Source organism: Orycteropus afer, unplaced genomic scaffold (assembly GCF_000298275.1).
Source record: "Orycteropus afer afer isolate SDZICR_OR568_19922 unplaced genomic scaffold, OryAfe1.0 scaffold00094, whole genome shotgun sequence".
Classification (NCBI taxonomy): domain Eukaryota; kingdom Metazoa; phylum Chordata; class Mammalia; order Tubulidentata; family Orycteropodidae; genus Orycteropus; species Orycteropus afer.
In genome coordinates this window covers 5,656,990-5,674,013 of record NW_006921681.1, presented here as the reverse complement: position 1 = coordinate 5,674,013, position 17,024 = coordinate 5,656,990, and the positions used below count along the sequence as shown (strand labels likewise).

Genomic DNA, 17,024 nt, shown 5'->3' with positions numbered 1-17,024 from the left:
TGGCTGCCTTCTGCCAGCATCAGGTAGGGGGACAGACATGGTCAGGACCTGTTTGTCTGGCAGAGGCAGCTGGGGAGGGACGGATGGGAAGAGCATGGTCTTCTGGCCATGGCTGTGGATGCCGGTTCCAACACTCCGCGCGGCAGGCAGCCCCGTGGTGGACGGCTCAGTGAGGTGGTAACCAGGTGTCTGTGGAGCAGAGGTCCCAAGTGGCGCGTCACTGGTAGAGGAGGTAGGCCCTGAGCGCGGCAGGCAGTGGCAGCGTGTGGATCTCCCCGAGGCGCTCTCTCCCCAGGGCCAGGCGCACTGAGCGGCGGCAGAGATCCATGAGCGGCAGGGGCTCAGCTGGGTAAACCAAGGCACGCGCAAGAGAGAGAGACAGAGAGAACATCAGGTTAGCACAGCACTCTCCACATTCTGGCTGGTTCTGCAGGAGACAATACTAATCACAACATTAAGAGCTAACACAGGAACCACTCTGAGCCAGGGAGCCCTCACGTGAACTCACCGGATCCTCACAACAGCCCCCTGAGGGAACTACCATTATTACTGTCCCCAATTTACAGATTCCAGGAAACAGGGATACTACCAGCTGTCATGGAGTCGAGTCTGATTCAGGGTGACCCCGGCAGAGTCAGAGCAGAACTGTGCTCCTCAGTGTTTTTAATGGCTGATTTTTCACAAGCAGACCACCAGGACTTTCTTCTGAGACATTTCTGCATGGACTCGAACTCCTAGCCTTTTGATTAGTGGCCAAGTGCATTCACTGTACCACATACCACACAGAGTCTCAATGGTTTTTCCAAGGCAGCCCTGCTGGCGGAAGACAGAACTAGGATTCAAGCCCAGGCCATTCCACTCTTAGACCCCTGCAGCAGCCTTTGATGTACATCTGTGGGGGCATACCAGAGCCAGGTCTCCCCAGTCAGCACCCCAGGCCCAGGTCCCAGGCCGGCTTTCAGAAAGATCATCATTTTTGGTGTTAACCCAACTGCTCATAGGCATTGTTCTCATCTCTGTTTGAACTGCAGACCCAGAGTGGGGACATGACATGCCAAGGCTACAGGAGTAAGGAGGTGACAGGTCAGGGGTCTGATCCAGAGAATCTGGCTCCAGCATCCATACTGTGAGCCACCACACTGTGCTCACCCAGAGTCCCCAAAACAACTGGTAAGGTTGAAGGAAGGTCCCCAGGCCAGGGAATCCCACGGCCTCACGGTGGAGAATCTGTGCTGAACTTGGGCAAGTCAGAGCTGGACAAACCCCTGGTCCCCGTGCTTCTCTGCCTGACAGAACTAAGTTGAGTGTTGAGGCAGATGGAAACTGGAAATGCTAGCCTGGCCACAGAGGGACCATCTGTGGCCTCATGAATTGCTCCAAGGACCTGGAACCTGGGGTTCATGGCAGTCAGAGTAGCTTCTAGCTGCAGCCTATAAATGTACCTCAGTTCTGTGTCCAGGGAGCCTGGGGCCGGCCTTCCTGGAGGGAGGCTCCCTTCCTTCCCGTGTCCCTGACACAGGCTGGGCTCCAGAAGTCTGAGAAACTTCCAAGTGCCTGCATGGCCCAGGGGCCGTCCCCACCCTGCCTCCAAGTCCATCCCTCATCTGCTCTCTGCCCAGAGCCAGGCCCAGGTGAGCACAGCTGGACACCTGAGCCAGCCCACAGCCCTCTGGACAGAAGCAAGCTTTAATGAGGGGGCATGTGGCTTCATTCATGGTCTCTCCTTGACTTTGAGACTCCTTTGTGAGCAAAATAAAGGTCAGACCTAAAAAGAAACAAACAAGAGCCCAGCATTCCCTTTGACACCCCAATTCACCAAAAACTCAAAACCAAACTCAATGCCATGGAGTTGATTTGACTCATAGCGACCCCTCCTGGGTTTTTCGAGGCAGTATCTCTACAGAAGTAGATTGCCCAATCTTCCTTCTGAGGAGTGGCTGGTGGGTTTGAACCACCAGCCTTCTGGTTAGCAGTCAAATGTCTTAGGCACTACGCCACCAGAGCTCCCATTAAGTGCAAATAAAAATGCCTTAATATTCACCAAAGCTCAGAATATTAAAAATAATTTGATAAACATCAAATCCTAAGTCTGGGAGGGTTTGAGGGAGAAATGGGGAGTGACTGCTATGAAGCTTCTTTTTGGGATGATGAAAATATTCTAAAATTGATTGTGAGCATGGTTGTACAACCCTGTGAATATACTCTGTGCACTTTAAACAGGTGGATTTTATGGTATATGAATATGATATCAATAACATTGTTATAAAAAAGAGAGTAAATCTTAGGCTTGGTAATGCATTGACTAAATTCCAGGTTTTAAAAGACAAACTTGAACAGATGTTGAAATAGTGAGCACTCTGAACTAAAGGTTTTTAAATGGGCTTTTCCTGGACAATTTAGGATGATTAAAGAGAGCCTGCCTGGAGGCAGGAAGATGAGCCCCAATGACCTCCCACAACCTTTTAGGGTTAGGATTCCATAAACCCTTAGTTAAGTAGGGTCGGGTCTCCTTCCTCATCCCCTTCCTGCACGTAGAGCCTTAGGTCCTGCCCCACGGCCCTCATGCCTGGCTCCACATCCCAGTGGGGTTGCCCTGCACAGCTGCCTGACCTGGAACAGATTACTCCCTCTGCCTGGGCTTAGTTTCCCCATCTGTCACACAAGGAGATCAGGCCAGACGTTGCCTATACTGGGTTGAAGAGTGTCCCCCCGCCTCAAATCCATGCCCACCAGAACCTCAGCCTGTGACCTTCCTCAGAAATAGGATCTTTGCAGATGTAATTAGTTAGGGTGAGGCCATGCTGATTAGGGTGCAGTGGCGTCACTAGGGGGGCGCAGCGGGTACAAACCACATCAGGTGACATTGTTGGGAGGGTGACACCAAAGTGACTGTCTATAAAATTTTTGCACAGTGTTTAGTAGAAATATATTTTTTAAATAAAAATATCCCTGTAGTTATACCCAAAAAAAAAAAAAAAAAATTGTCAGCCCAGTTTACATGTATGTATCAGTAGACCTACAAGACTAAAACTCTGTTAATTTACTTTTTGAACCTTCTAATGCCCTCTGGTCTGAGCTGTTGTTACTACCCAATCATGGTGATGCTCCAACATCACGTAGTTTTGTGCTTTCATCTCCATGCATTATAAGAAACCCCTGTTGCTTCTGTTAGGAGCTCTGGTGGCATAGTGCCTAAGGCATTTAACTGCTAACCAGAAAGCTGGTGGTTCAAACCTACCCGCCACTCCTCAGAAGGAAGATTGGGCAATCTACTTCTATAGTGATACCACCTCAGAAACCCAAGGAGAGGTCGCTGAGTTGGGTCTGACTACATGGCAGTGGGTTGGGTTTGGTTTGGTTGCTTCTGTTGCTGCTGGTGTTTTTACAGTCTTTGATTTTGTCAAATTTTCTGGTGTTTTAGTTACAACATTATGATGATGAAGATCTGTGAACTTGTATCAATGACTTTCTTGAGAATGAAGTGACTAAAAGAAGGAGAAAAATTTTAAAAAGGCTTCCACTCAGTTACTAATAATGTTGTAACTAATAGCATTGTCATTCAATGTAGAAAGATTTTACAAAACAATTTTGTTGTTAGTATTCATATAATTTGAGAACTATTACACTGAAGCTGTTTAAACTATCACATATTATTCTATGATTAAAACTGATAATAAACCAACATTACTCCGGTCTTGTATGGGAGGAGGTCTAAAGTGAGGGGGGGTGACACCAACCCCAATGATGTCACTGTTAGGGTGGGCCCTAAATCCAATGACTGGGGTCCTCATAGGAGCTGTGGTAGCACAGTTAAAGCAATTAGCTGCTAACCTAAAGGTTGGTGGTTTGAAACCACTAGCAGCTACACAGGAGGAAGATGTGGAAAGTCTGCTTCCATAAAGATTTACAGTCTTGGAAACCCTGTGGGACAGTTCTACTCTGTCTTATAGGGTCACTATGATTGGGAATCAACTCAATGGCAGTGAGCCAAACCCACTGCCAGCAAGGGCCATCGATGGCAATAAATGTGTTTTTTCCTTTGTTTGGTGTCCTTATAAGACAGTGAGAGGACACGCAGAGACACACACAGGGACGGCACCCATGTGATGAATGAAGCAGAGGCTGGAGTGATGCAGCTAAAAGCCAAGGGGCACCAGGAGCCAGGAGAAGCTGAAAGAAGCAGGGAAGGATGCTCCGTAGAACCTTCATAGGGAGTGGGGCCCTGCCAGCACCTTCATTTCTGACTTTCAGACTCCTGAACTGTGACAGAATAAATTTATCTCACAGAAATTTATTCTTAACAATTGTGGCTTAAATTGTTTCAAGTCACCAAGTTCGTGGAACTTTGTTACAGCAGCAATAGAAAACTAACCCGATAGGAAACTAACGAACCATGCCGGCAAGTATTTGATTCATCATGACCCATGTGTACAGCACAGAACTGTGCTCCACGGGGTTTTCAAGGCTGTGGCCTTTCAACTGCCAGGTCTTTCTTTCATGGTGTCTCCAGCTAGTTTTGAATCACCGACCCCTCATTAGAAGTGAGCACTTAACCATTTGCCTGTGGCCTTGGGACCACAGTCTCAGGGGGACATCGTGCTCAATTGGCACAATATACTAACCTAAAAATCTTGTTCTGTATCCTACTTTGGTGAGTAGCAACTGGGGTTTTCTAAGTTTTCAAGCAGCCATCTAAGATGCAACTATTGGTCTCCTCTCGTCTGGAGCAGAGAAGAATGAAGAAAATCAAGGTCATCTGGAAACAATTAGTTCAAAGATAGGATGGACCACAAGGACCACTGAGACCAGGAGAACTAGATGGTGCCCAGCTACCAATGCAAACCACTTGGAAAGAGATCACAACTGGAGATCCTGGTCAGAGTGGGAGGAAAATGTGGAACAAAATTCAAACACACAAAAATGACCAGAATTACTGGTCAGATAGAACCCCCGAGACTATGGCCCCAGGTTACCCTTCAGGTCTAGAAAGAAAAAAGAAGTTGATCACATTTGTGCCACCCATGGACTCCCAAGGAAATTAATACTCTCCCCAAAGAACCATCCAGCCGAGATCCTGAGGGCCAGAAACACCCCGCGGAGCTCCTCGGCCTGGACTCCAGCAGGAAGGAGGGGCCCTCCTGCCCACATGAGCAAGTAGCAGAATGCAGGCTGTGCTTCCTCTTCTCTGCTCAGGAGCTCCCCAAGGGCCTGGGCTGCCCCAAGCTCCACCTCCCCCAAAGATGCACTCAGCAGCACTCGGAGGTGAAGGGGCTTCCCCTAGTGGCTTGAAGGCCCTTGAGAAAGGCATCGAGAGCACTTAAGTGTGTGTGCCCTGAGAGCCCCATCAGGAGTTCCCATCACTGCACTGGACTTAATGGGTTTGAGGGCAACTCCCGAGCACCCACACCAAGAAACATCTCTCAACAGTGGAGGCTTGGCCAAGCCCTTGGCTCCAGCTCTTATTACAGGTGGCTAACGCCACAGCAGAAGCCCTGATGGTACAGCGGCTAAGTGCTTGGCTGCTAACTGGAAAGTCTGGCCGTTCAAACCCCCTACCTGCTCTGCAGCAGAAAGATGTGCTGTCACAAAAATTACCCTATAGGGCAGTTCCACTCTTTTCTATAGTCACTGAGTTGCATGCAATCCATTCGATGGCCATGGGAACATCACAGCAGTCCCTGGGTGGTACAAATAGTTAATGTGCTTGGCTGATAACCAAAACATTGTTGGTTCAAGTCCACCAGAGGCACTTCAGAAGACAGGCCTGGTGATCGAATTCCAAAAAATCAGCCATTGAAAACTCTGTGGAGCACAGTTCTCCTCTGACACGCTTGGGGTCCCCATGAGGTGGAGCCAGCTCCATAGCACCTGCTTCAACTTCAAACAGCAGCTGCTCTGGTCTGCTGAGAGCCTACTGTGGTCCAGTGGGAACTGTGGCACCTACTCTGCAGAGGGGAAAACGGACTTTGGCAAGTGAGAGTTTCAGAGAGTCATGGGCTGGAATCTGGAAAACAGGAAAAAAAAAAAAAAAAACCCAAACCCACTGCCTTCAAGTCGATTTTGACTCAGAGACCCTACAGGATTGGGTAGTACAGCCCCATAGGGTTTCCAAAGCTATAAATCTTTATGGAAGCAGACTGCCACATTTTTTTCTGATGGAGAAGCTGGTTGGTTCAAACCACTGACCTTTTGGTTAGCAGCCAAATTCTTTAACCAAGGCGCCACCAGAACTCCTCCCACATCCAGGTTGATCAAATTCTAAAGTGTAGCTCTTTCCACTCCACCAGCATGAAGAGGAAGTACTTGCTGCTAACTCCTCCCACCATGTTGAAAACTGCCTGCAGCAGTGCCTGACCATCCTCCCCCACAACTGAATAACCCAGTTTAAGGATGTGCCCTGAAGCCAGAAGGGACGTGTTCTCCTGGTCTTTCAAGACAGTGGCAGCTGGTGGCTTCAGTGATGGATCAGGAGCTAAAAATACGGTCAGAGTCCTCAGCCAAGGTGCCCTTGCATGGGTCTACACTCAGAGGCCTCATCTACACAAATAGATGAGATCATGCCCCCAGTGATGGTACAGAGGGCCAAGGTCTGCATTATAGGTTAAATGTGTCTCTCAAAATACGTGTTGGAATCTAACATGTGTCTAACCCCTCTACCTCTGGCTGTGATCCTATTTGGAAATAGGGTTTTCTCTATTATGTTAATGGGGTGATACCTGAGTAGGTGGGTTCTAAACCTAATCACTCCTGAGTTATAACAATAGCAGATTAGACACAGAGACATATGCACACACAAGATGCCACATGAGGATATTCTATGAGCCCAGGAACCAAGGAACACCTGGGGCCACCAACAAGGAAGGAACTGACAAGGCTGAAACCCTGATTTGGACTTTTAGCCTCCAGAAATGCATGAAAATAAACTGCTGCTCTTTAAAGCCAGCTACTGTGGTATCTGTGTTCTAGCAACACCAAGTAACCAAGTCTGTTCTTCAAAGACTGGGCACAGACCAAGTGGGTGCCGGCCACAGAAACAGATTCTGTGCCATGGAAGAAGTATGTCTGACCCTCTTCTTCTGGCTGCCACCTAGACTCAAGGAGGTCTCCCCTGCAACCCATGCAAGGTTTTGTACCCAGCTCCACCCCCACCCACAAACCCAAGTTCCCATGAAATCCCACTTGTAGAAAGTTCCTAACCAGAGAAGGCAGGGTTTATCCCATGGCTCTTCTCCAGCCGAGGTGTGAGCTGAAGGCCCCTGTCTCCTGATGGCCACTAGACCCGTCTCTAGGAAGCCCAGGCTCTTGTTCTGGTGGTTCAGTGCCTAAGGCATTTGCCTGCTAACCAGAAGGATGGTGGTTCAAATCCACCAACCATTCTGAGGAAAGAATATGAGGCAATCTACTCCCATAAAAATTTACCCAACAGGGGTCACTATGAGTCAGTATCAACTCAATGGCAGTGAATTATATATCTATGTATATATATGTGTGTGTATATCTGAATGAGAGGGTGATAGCGAGTGCAGCTCAGAAATCAGGAAGTACAGCGGTGCTACTACAGAGCAGAAGGCTGAGGAGCTAGAAGAGCTAGCTGACCTCTGTACATCTGTGAGGACGGTTACCTGGTGGCCTTCGGGCACGCACGGTCCAGTGCCCCCACCTGCAGCCCCCCTCACAGATCTCTGAGGGATTTCACCCCAACTCAAACCTTCTGAGAGCACAGCACTAAATTAATGAACTTTAGTCTGTGAGGTCAAAGGATAAATGTCCCAGGTCAGAAAATGCCCCCAATTCAGTGACAGCCACACGGATCACTTGTCTTCACACTCCTGGGCCTGATTTTCACTGGGCTTGCAGTGAAAATGCTCTGTGAAATGGATTCTAGAAGTTGTGGGTGGGGAGATGACCAACCTGGGGATATGTGTGTGTGTGTGTGTGTTTCCTTTAAATTATGCATTTGTTACAAAAGAACAGGCGTCCCTGTGTGGTGCAAATGGTTAACATGCTGCTAACCAAAAGGTTGGAGGTTCGAGTCCACCCAGAAGTGCCTTGGAAGAAAGGCCTGGTGATCTATTTCTGCAAACTTGGCCACTGAAAACCCTGTGGAGCACAGTTCTCTCCTGATGCATATGGGATGGGTCACCATGAGTCGGAGTCAACTTGATGTCAACAGACACAGGCACAAAGAAAATAAAGCAGCAACCTTGTCCTTGTCAACCGGGGAAGGTGCATCTGCCCAGGTAATGCACCTGCCCCTGGACCACCTCCCCCTGACCTCAGTGCCAGCTATCTTCACATGACTAGCCTTTCTGGAACAACCTCCCTCCTCCCCACGACCCCTTGCCCTGGAGGAAGGCCTGGTAGAATGGGGCCACCAGTCTGCTGACAGGAGCAGTAAGGAGCCACTGTCGGGGTGAGGTCCCTGGGAAGACATCTTGGGAAGCCAGGGGAAGCTACTAAGATAAAAGGAAAAGAGTTGAGCCGTCTCTGAATCCTCAACCAGTAGGAACCATGGCAAATGTATGCAGGCATCCTAATGGGACAGCTCTGAAATGCCTAACTGTGGGGAGGCTTCCTTAGTGGAGATGCCTCTGGAAGTGGGGGGAGGGGAAGAGCCATGAGGCGGGGGGGTTCCCCCAGGTGACTGGCCAGTCCACTGCTTTGTTGTAATTGGGTGCCACTGTGATGATTCCAACCCACAGCAACCTTATAGGAGAGTAAAACTGTGCCATAAGTTTTTTAAGACTGTAATCTTTAGAGAGCAGATGGCCAGTTCTTTCTCCCTCAGAGAGGCTGGTAGGTTTAAACTGCCAGTCTTTGGGTTAGCAGTAATGACTGCACCACCAGAGCGCCTCTTCTTAGGGGCAGGCTTTTCCCTTCTCTGGCTCGAGGGAGGGCAATGGGGGCCAGGGCCAAGTTGGGCCTGTCTCATCACTCACCAATGCCATCTCTAGCCCCCTTATGTGTGGCCCCTGGAAAAGCAGCACGGTGACACGGGAGCTCAAGGAGAAGTCAAAGCAAGCTGCTGTCATCAGAATGGCTGCACCGCAGTGTCAGATGGCCTGACTCCCCGAGAACTCCCAGGCTTTGCTTTGTCCCAGCCTGAAACACTGGCCTGCCCTGTGAGGAACGAGGTGTGGGAGGTGGAGGTGTAGAGGGTGGAGGTGGGGGCAGGGACACACACACACTGCAGTGTCTGGGGAGGGCACCGGTTTCAAAGCGACTTCAGCCTGACCTGACTCCACAAACAGCTACTCCTGGAGGAAGGTCCTGACTTGGTTCATCTGTGTCTGCTTGGCAAGAGGTACAGCTGCCCAGGGAGCAGTGGTGGGGTCAGAGCTACCTCCAAGATTCTGAGAGCCTGGCACCAAGAAGACAAGTCCAGCAGACCTGAGCCAAGCTTGCCTGTCATGCCCTCTGCCCCAGTGGACTACACAGGACCCAGGTTTCACCCTCACTCCTGGTGCCGTAACAAGCCACCCACAGGCGGTGCAGCAAGCCCAGAAGAGGTTGAAGCCACAGCCAGGGAAGCGGAACAAATCATGGGTTGGGGGCGGGAGGGGTGAAGTCTTTCCTCCCTATTCAGAGGACACTTCCTCAGAAGGTGAAGCAAACCTTCCTGGGTCAGAGGGCTTCTGTAACCCTTTGACCTCAACCTGATGGGCACCTGCCTTCCTCAGGGAGGAGTGAGGAGAGAAAATGCTGGGCTATCACTGTCTGTCCTCCTCCTGCCCCTCACCTCCCCTGACTCCAAGGTAGCACTGGGAGAGGAAGGCCTCATGGGAAGGGTCTCTCCATCCTTCTCTCTAAAACGGTCCTTCCAAACAGGCCCTGACCCCACTCCACCCAAACTACTCTTATCAGCGCCACCAGTGAGTTCACTTTGCCATGTTGGATGGATAATTCTCAGCCGTCAGCTGACAACACTTTGTTCTTCTCAAAATGCTTTCTTCATTGACTCCCAAGGTATCTCTCTCCTGGGTCCTCTCCAGCCACATGGTCACTCCCTGTCTACCTCCGGTTTGCCAGCCCCAGGGCTCAACCTCAGACCTCTCCCTTGCCCCCCCCCCCCACTTACTCCCTTGGGAATCCTATCCAGGGTCATGGCTTTAAGCACCATCCCCACATGGACCGTCCCCCACTTATAACTCCAGGCTAGACCTCTGTCCTAGACTCCATGCAAATATGGCCATCAGCAACGCTGACTTAACTTCCACACTGGAAGCTGCTGCTTGTAGGGCTTCTCCATCCTGTCACCTGCTTAGCCAAATACCCTGGAATCACCTTGACCTGAATCTCCCCTCCCTCATCTCACATCCAACCCACTCATGTGCACCTTCCAAACAGCCCTGGGACCTGACCACCTCTGCCACCTCCACACTTCCACCTTGGCCCCAGCCCCCACCCCCTCAGTCCTGAACAGCTGTCACAGCCTCCCTCTGGCCCTCCAGTGGCCACTCTTAGCCCTGTAGCCCATTTTCTATAGAGCAGACAAGTGACCCTTCCAAAACACATGACGTCCCTCTGGAGGAACTAGTCAGGCTGGCAGCTCTGACAGCCACCATTCCATCCTGCACCCCACAGTGCAGTGGGGAGGACTCAGCATCATCTTCCTGTGCTTCTACCCCACTGACCACATCTGTTTTCACATCTGGACCTTCTGAAGCCAACTGACCATAGGGAGAGGCCCATTGTGTCTGACCAAATCTAGGGCAGGAGAGAAGCCAAAGGGCCCTAGCATAGCATAACATCTCAATTCCAGTGTTGGGGAGAGGTCCTTGCCTTGTCTAAAAGTGCCCCAAGGTGAGTGCTCCAGTCACTAGGCTTGTCTAAGATTCCATTCTGGCTCCAGCTCGAAGGATCACTTCCCAACAACATATTCTCACTCTCTCCCTCCCTTTAAAATTTTCCAAACAAGGAAAATTAGGAAAGCATTGAGTTCCCCTCCCCGTCTGATACAGAGGTAAGGTGGCCGTCCCTCTATTCACCAGGCCTCTTCCTGGGCCTCTGGATGCCCCGCCAGAACCGCTCTGCTCTGCCTTGTTCTGATAGCACGGGTGGAGCCCCCAGCCCCTCCAGCAGCCCCGGGGGTCTGTGTTCCACATGCTGTGTTGAAGCCATGCAGCCTCACAGAGCTGATGACAGAGCATCTGTAGTCTGTTCTGGAGGGATGTGGTCAGATCACGCTATTGGAGACCAAGAGTCTTGGTGGCCTGCCAATGACACCACAGGCCCAGCAAGTCTGTCTGCACAGAACGGAAGTACAAGCTCCCTGGGTCCAGTACCACCCCTCTGCCCAGAGGACAGAGGCGAGCAGGAGCTCAGGGCTTCCCTATGTCTCAGGTTCTGGGCAGGATGTGCCCAGGGCTCCTGACCCCTGCCCACCTGGCTCGGGGCTTACTACCCTCCTTCATTTCCCCTGGGGAGGCAGACTCACAGAACTTGCTCCACTGGTTCCTAATCCAGGTGTGAGGTGGAGGTCACCTGCTAGATGCACACCTGGCTGTGGCTGCCAGGAGTCCCGTGACCTGAGAGTGCTGGGCTGCCCAGGTCAGAGAGAGCAGCTCTGCAAGCTGCAGTGTGGACTGCCAGCTCATGCCATCGCCCAGCACAAAGCCAGGGCAGGGCTGCAGGGTTTCCAAAGAAAAACAAAAGAAAGACTTGGCACCTGCATGACTGCACTGGAGGTTTTCTCCTGAAGTATGGTTTGAAGATTGAAGGGGGAGGGAGAAGGGGTTGGGGGGCGGGGAGAAGAAAGAAGAGGGAAAGTGGGAGGGGGAAGGGGGGAGGAAAAGAAGGAGGGATGGTAAAACAGAGGGTTTGGAGACACCAAGACAGAGTGAGTGTCTTGGTAGGGGAAGGAGCCTCACCCCGTTATCTGGTCTTCAGGAGCAGTGAGAACTTGGGTACCAGGTCACAACCAAGAGGCCCACCCCAGAGTGGACTGAGTTTTCTGGTCTACCCTTTCTACCCTGGAAAGGGGCCATGCCAGCACAGAGCAGAGGGGGCCCAGCTCAGGCTCCAGGAGAGAGACAGAGGCCAAGTAGGGGACAGTTCTGGACATGTGGTTGTCCTATCACCTCGGGCATTCAGCCAGGCAGCCACAGAGCCTCCATCTCCCAAAGCAGAGCTGTGCTGTACACATGGGGTATTTGCATACAGGCACTGAGAAAGGCTACACCCTTTTCCAAAAGACACTTGGAAATTGCTGCCGAGAGATGCTGCCTGCTTCTAACACACATGCTCAGCCTCAATCTGAGAGGAGTGCGCCCAGGAACCCCCAGCACCAGGACAAAGTCCCTGAACTGGCAATGACCGAGAAAGGCCACCAGCTTTCCTTTATGTGAAAGAGAGAAGCCAGGAGTCCTCACGGTCTTGGACCCCCACGCCCACAATAATACACTGGTTACTATGCTAGAGTTTGGTCAACTGCAGATCAAATCTGGAGGCAGGTCAAGCAGAAATCAACAGGTTCTATCAAAGACCCTTCATTCATTTGTTCATTCATTCATTCATTCACTCAGAAGCACTGCCAGGTAATCAGCAGATGCTGGTTTGAATTCTTGATTGAACCTGGAGCAGGTTAAGTGTTGTCTTAAGGTCTGAAAACATGGGGCTCTCTAGTTAGACATTCCCATTCCAGTGACTGGTGTGAACTGGGGCCTGGACCAGGCCAAGACCACAAGGACACACAAAGGTACCCCTAGGCCACGCAGGGGACACTTACGATCAAGCCCGTTCAAGTAGCGCATGCGGATCTCACAGTGGCCCCAGACAGCACTCACTACAGGATACAGTTTTTTGCCCTTGAGTCCCCGAAAAGCCACTCCCATGTACTGTCCATCCACAATGAAGCTCAGGGTCCCATCGTCCATGTCTAGGGCCACCAGGAAGGAGTCAGGGACAATGAAGGTCTCGTCAGGCTCCAGGAAGGCAGGGTACGTTTTGCTTGGCTGGTTCTTGCCGTCATGGTAGAGCCGGTTCCGTCCCAAGTCCCAGCCCCAGGACTCGTGGTTGTTCCCCACAAGCGTCGTGTACCCGACAGAATGCAGAGGGGCATCCGCCGTGGCCACCCCCACCACAGCATGGGTGCCTCGCTGTCGCATGGCCCATGTGATCTGCCACACATGCAGCCCCCGCGTGTACCCAATCTTGCCCCGGATAGCATCTGTGCTCTGGGCCACTGGGTGGCGGTGGAAGATGAGCTTGTCATCCTCTTTGACAAAGACATTGAGCGAACGGTCATCATTGTTCCATGAGTGCAGGAGCTGCACATCGTAGGACACCGGGGGCATGTCCAGCAGTAGGTCCAGGCGGGTGGGCTTACAGTAGTCCAGGCCTTGCAGCTCTTGCTTCAATGGCCGGTACGTGGGGTCCCGCATGTCCACCGTCTTGATCCCCCCGGTGACCTTCTGACCCATGCTTGCCTCCGGTTTCACCTTCCCCCAGGAGCCCTAGGCCAACTCATCAATCCCAAGGTCTCACGTCCAGCTTTCCGATCAGGCTGTGGCTGGATTCCTTGGGGAGGCTGGTAGGAGACTCCTCAATTTGTGCAGCATCCAGGGTTGCCTAATAGATGGGAAGAAAAACAGGAGACAGGTGAGCAGGTGTGCAGGAGGAAGGGGCAAAAGTGACAGCACGAGGGTTATCGAGACAGCACATCTCAGTCGCTGGGTGCTAGGCTCCCTACTGTATCTGATCCAGTGTCAGGGGGAGTCTTAGCACAGGTTGAAATCTCCATAACTCTGCTGTCATAAAGGGAAGGGGCCTCCTGCCAGTGTCTGTGTGGAGATGGGGAACCTGGGGCTGGGTACTGCCCTCCACTGTGGTGGGTACGCAGTCTGAGACCCACGTAGATGCTTGCCAGGTACGAAATTGCGGCCAGGGCCTTTGGTTTCAGGACAGAGCCTGGGTTGGCATCCAGCAGTGAGCCTCCAGGCAACAGCATCATCCTTAGTTAAAACAAGAGCCTTGCTGGCTACCCCGGTTGCTAAGTTGACTGTGATGCATGGTGACTCCATGACTGTCAGAGTAGAACTGTGCTCCACAGGGTTTTCAATGGCTGGTTTTTAGGAAATAGGTCACCAGACCTTTCTTCCAAGGTGCCTTTAGGTGGACTCAAACCTCCAACCTTTCAGTTAACTGTTGCATCACCCAAGCACTCCAGTGAAGCCCCCAACCAGCTGTTTAAGATGCCAAACTGCAGTTCCTCTCTCTTTTCCAACAGCACTGCCTCCCCTCCCCACACTCCCCGTTCACTCTAGGGAAGGAAAACCTGGTGAAGGTGGGAAGCTCGGCTTGGGGGTCTGCATGGCCACTCAGTGGGGAGGGCTAGGAGTCTCCCAGCTCAGCGGTCCCTGCGGCTGCAGCAGCCCCTGAGCAGCAACCTGTCCTGCCTGAACTGAGGCCACAGAGATGTCCCTCTGCAGACCCCTGTGCTGGCCCGGCCAGGTGAGCACCAGAAACTCTCGCCCCTACCCTCAGGGAGCTTTGTGAAAACAGTCAGATGACCCCCTCTTTTTCCTGCCTGCACCTTTCACCTTTGCAGTGACCTGGACTCTGGAATGTCTCCCTCCACTCTGGCTCCCCCACCCCCTGGGTCCCTTGAAGGAGGAGGGGAGGCAGGTTGGAGGAGAGACCTCACTGCATCTGTTTCCTGTCCTCTCCCCTCATAGCACCCCAGACAGTTCCATCCAAGGAGGAGGCCATTTTAAAAAAAAACTACAGCTGTCGGGTCGATTCCGACTCACAGCGACCCCACAGGGAAGAGTAGAACTGCCCCATAGGGTTTCCCAGACTGTGGTTTTCACAGAAGGCCTCCTGGTGCCATAACGGCTATGCACTCAGCTACTAATTGAAAACCTGACAGCTCAAAACCACTAGCCACTCTGTGAGAGAAAGATGAAGCAGTCTGCTTTCATAAAGATTTATAGCCTTGGAAACCCTATGGGGAAGTTCTACTCTGTCTTATAGGGTCTCTATGAGTCAGAATTGACTTTATGGCAATGAGTTTGGGTTTAATCTTTATGTAAGCAGACTGCCACAGAGTAGCTGTTGGGTTTGAACTGCTGACCTTTTGTGGTTAGCAGCTGAGCACTTAACTACGTGCCACCAGGGCTCCTTCAAGGAGGAGGAGGAGGGTGAAAACTGGAGACTGACAGGATGTGGGCCACCCTGCTATTCTGTTCTCTGCTCCCAGCCTTGGGTAATGGGGGGAAATGATGTTTTGGCTTCCTGGGCCTCATTCAAAGGAGTTCTGGTGGTGCAGTGACGAAGGCATTTGACTGCTAACCAGTATAGGTTGGTAGTTCAAACCCACCAGCCACTTTGAGGAAGGAAGATGGGGCAATCTACTTTCGTAAAGATTTACAGCCTCGGAAACCCAATGGGGGTCGTTATGAGTTGGAATTGACTCGATGGCAGTGGGTTTGGTTTTTTTTTTTCTTGGGGGGGGGCACATTCAAGAGAAAAGCTGCCTCCTGCCATCAAACACCTCCTTGGTCCTGGGATGGGACTCTTGGATGCCTGGTTTGGGGGACAGGATCCAAGGACCAACAAGAAAAGGGACAAGGCAGGCTCCTGGTGAAGGAAGTGCAACCAAACAAGAATATAGAGGGTACAACCTGGCCATTGGTGCTGGGAAAGTATCACCTGAGTCACCCGCTGCAGGAAGCCCTCAGGTGTCCAGTGACTGTGATGAGAGAATACAGAGGGACCTGGGTGAGAGGAGGGGTCTGCAGGCTTATCACTGCAGTTGGCCTACTGCCTCTCATCCTTCATGGTAATCAGTGTCCCGCAGCAGCAAGGACAGAGTGGCTGCTGGTAGGTGCAGGGGACAGGACCAGACACACTGCCATCAGCTGTCTGATGCTGGGAACCTGGGAACTTTGAAGCACAGGCCTCCCACTTGATGCCTGGGGCCAGTAGGGCCAGGAAAGAGGAGCAGATTTGGCAGTCAGGCTGGAAGCCTCGCTGGGATCTTCAGCCAACCTGGAGCTTCCTCACTCTGAGCTGGGAAAAGCAACACCCTTGGGGTAGGCAGGCCCCCCAGCACATTCAGGGTAGGAACATTTGGGTGCTCAGACTCCCTTCTCTCTGTGGGCAGGGATGGGACAGAGGGGCCCTCACTCCCTGAGACCAGAGAGGACAGTTGTGTCAAAGGTGTAGGGGCTGCCTGGTTCTGGGACAAGCTCAATAACTACAGTGACATCACTGTGATGCAGTGATCAGAGGACAGTATAGCTTCAAAGAGGGGCACCCCCTGTCATCCAGAGCAGTTCCAGCAGTGATTCTATCACATTTAGTTATTAAGCAAGCCCACTAATACACACCTGCTGCTAAGTGTCTGCCTTAATTGGGCCCCGTGTCGGGACTGTCAGAGAGGAAGGCCCCCATCTGGGCCCGGCACATGGCTTTGAGCAGCAGGAGTGCCTGGGAGGAAAGGTTCAGGAGGAAGGGGGCTGAGGAGAGGTGGCAGAAATTCTCCCTGGGTGTGAAGGGCAGGAAGAGGTACCTGTAGCATCATGGGGGGGGGGTAGTCTCACAGGAGCACCTGAGGTCCCAGCAAGGGGACACGGGGTCACCCACTCTGCCACTTCAAGGTCATACTGCCATCTGAGTCAATTGCTGTGGCAACCTCAAAGCCACTCTTGACGCATCTGTCACTCGTTCACCCCCACCCATGCCCAGGCTATGGTTAAAGCCAGCACTTCCTTCTCCTCAACTTCCTGCCATCCACACTTGACCACCACCTCGCTGCGCAACAACACCGAGGCTGTCGGCTGTCTGCCTTCTTCCATCTATTTTTAAATGTGGCTGTCGAGGCCCACCCTTCCTGTGGGTCCTCCAGGAGCTCAAGTGGCCCACCTTCTCTTGGCTCCAGCCGAGATGGGAGTTGTCCCCACAGGCTCTTCCGCCCCTTCCCACTGCCTGACGCTCCACCTAGCCTTGCTTTCCTGGGCCTCCAGTCCTTGGAGAAACCAAGTCCCTGGTTAGGATTAGACCTGACTTTCCTGAGCTTCCAT

The 17,024-nt window shown here is 52.0% G+C and overlaps 1 protein-coding gene across 1 annotated transcript; it reads right to left on the bottom strand.

Annotated features, from left to right (window-relative positions):
- Positions 1 to 217: 217 nt before the first annotated feature.
- SPSB1 (splA/ryanodine receptor domain and SOCS box containing 1) lies at positions 218 to 13,436 on the bottom strand. The gene is made up of 2 exons (XM_007942599.2): positions 12,728 to 13,436; positions 218 to 345 (listed from the first exon to the last, which is right to left on the bottom strand). Exons 1-2 carry the CDS (start codon positions 13,419 to 13,421, stop codon positions 218 to 220), a joined length of 822 nt encoding a protein of 273 aa, XP_007940790.1. The 5' UTR covers positions 13,422 to 13,436.
- Between the last annotated feature and the right edge of the window lie 3,588 nt (positions 13,437 to 17,024).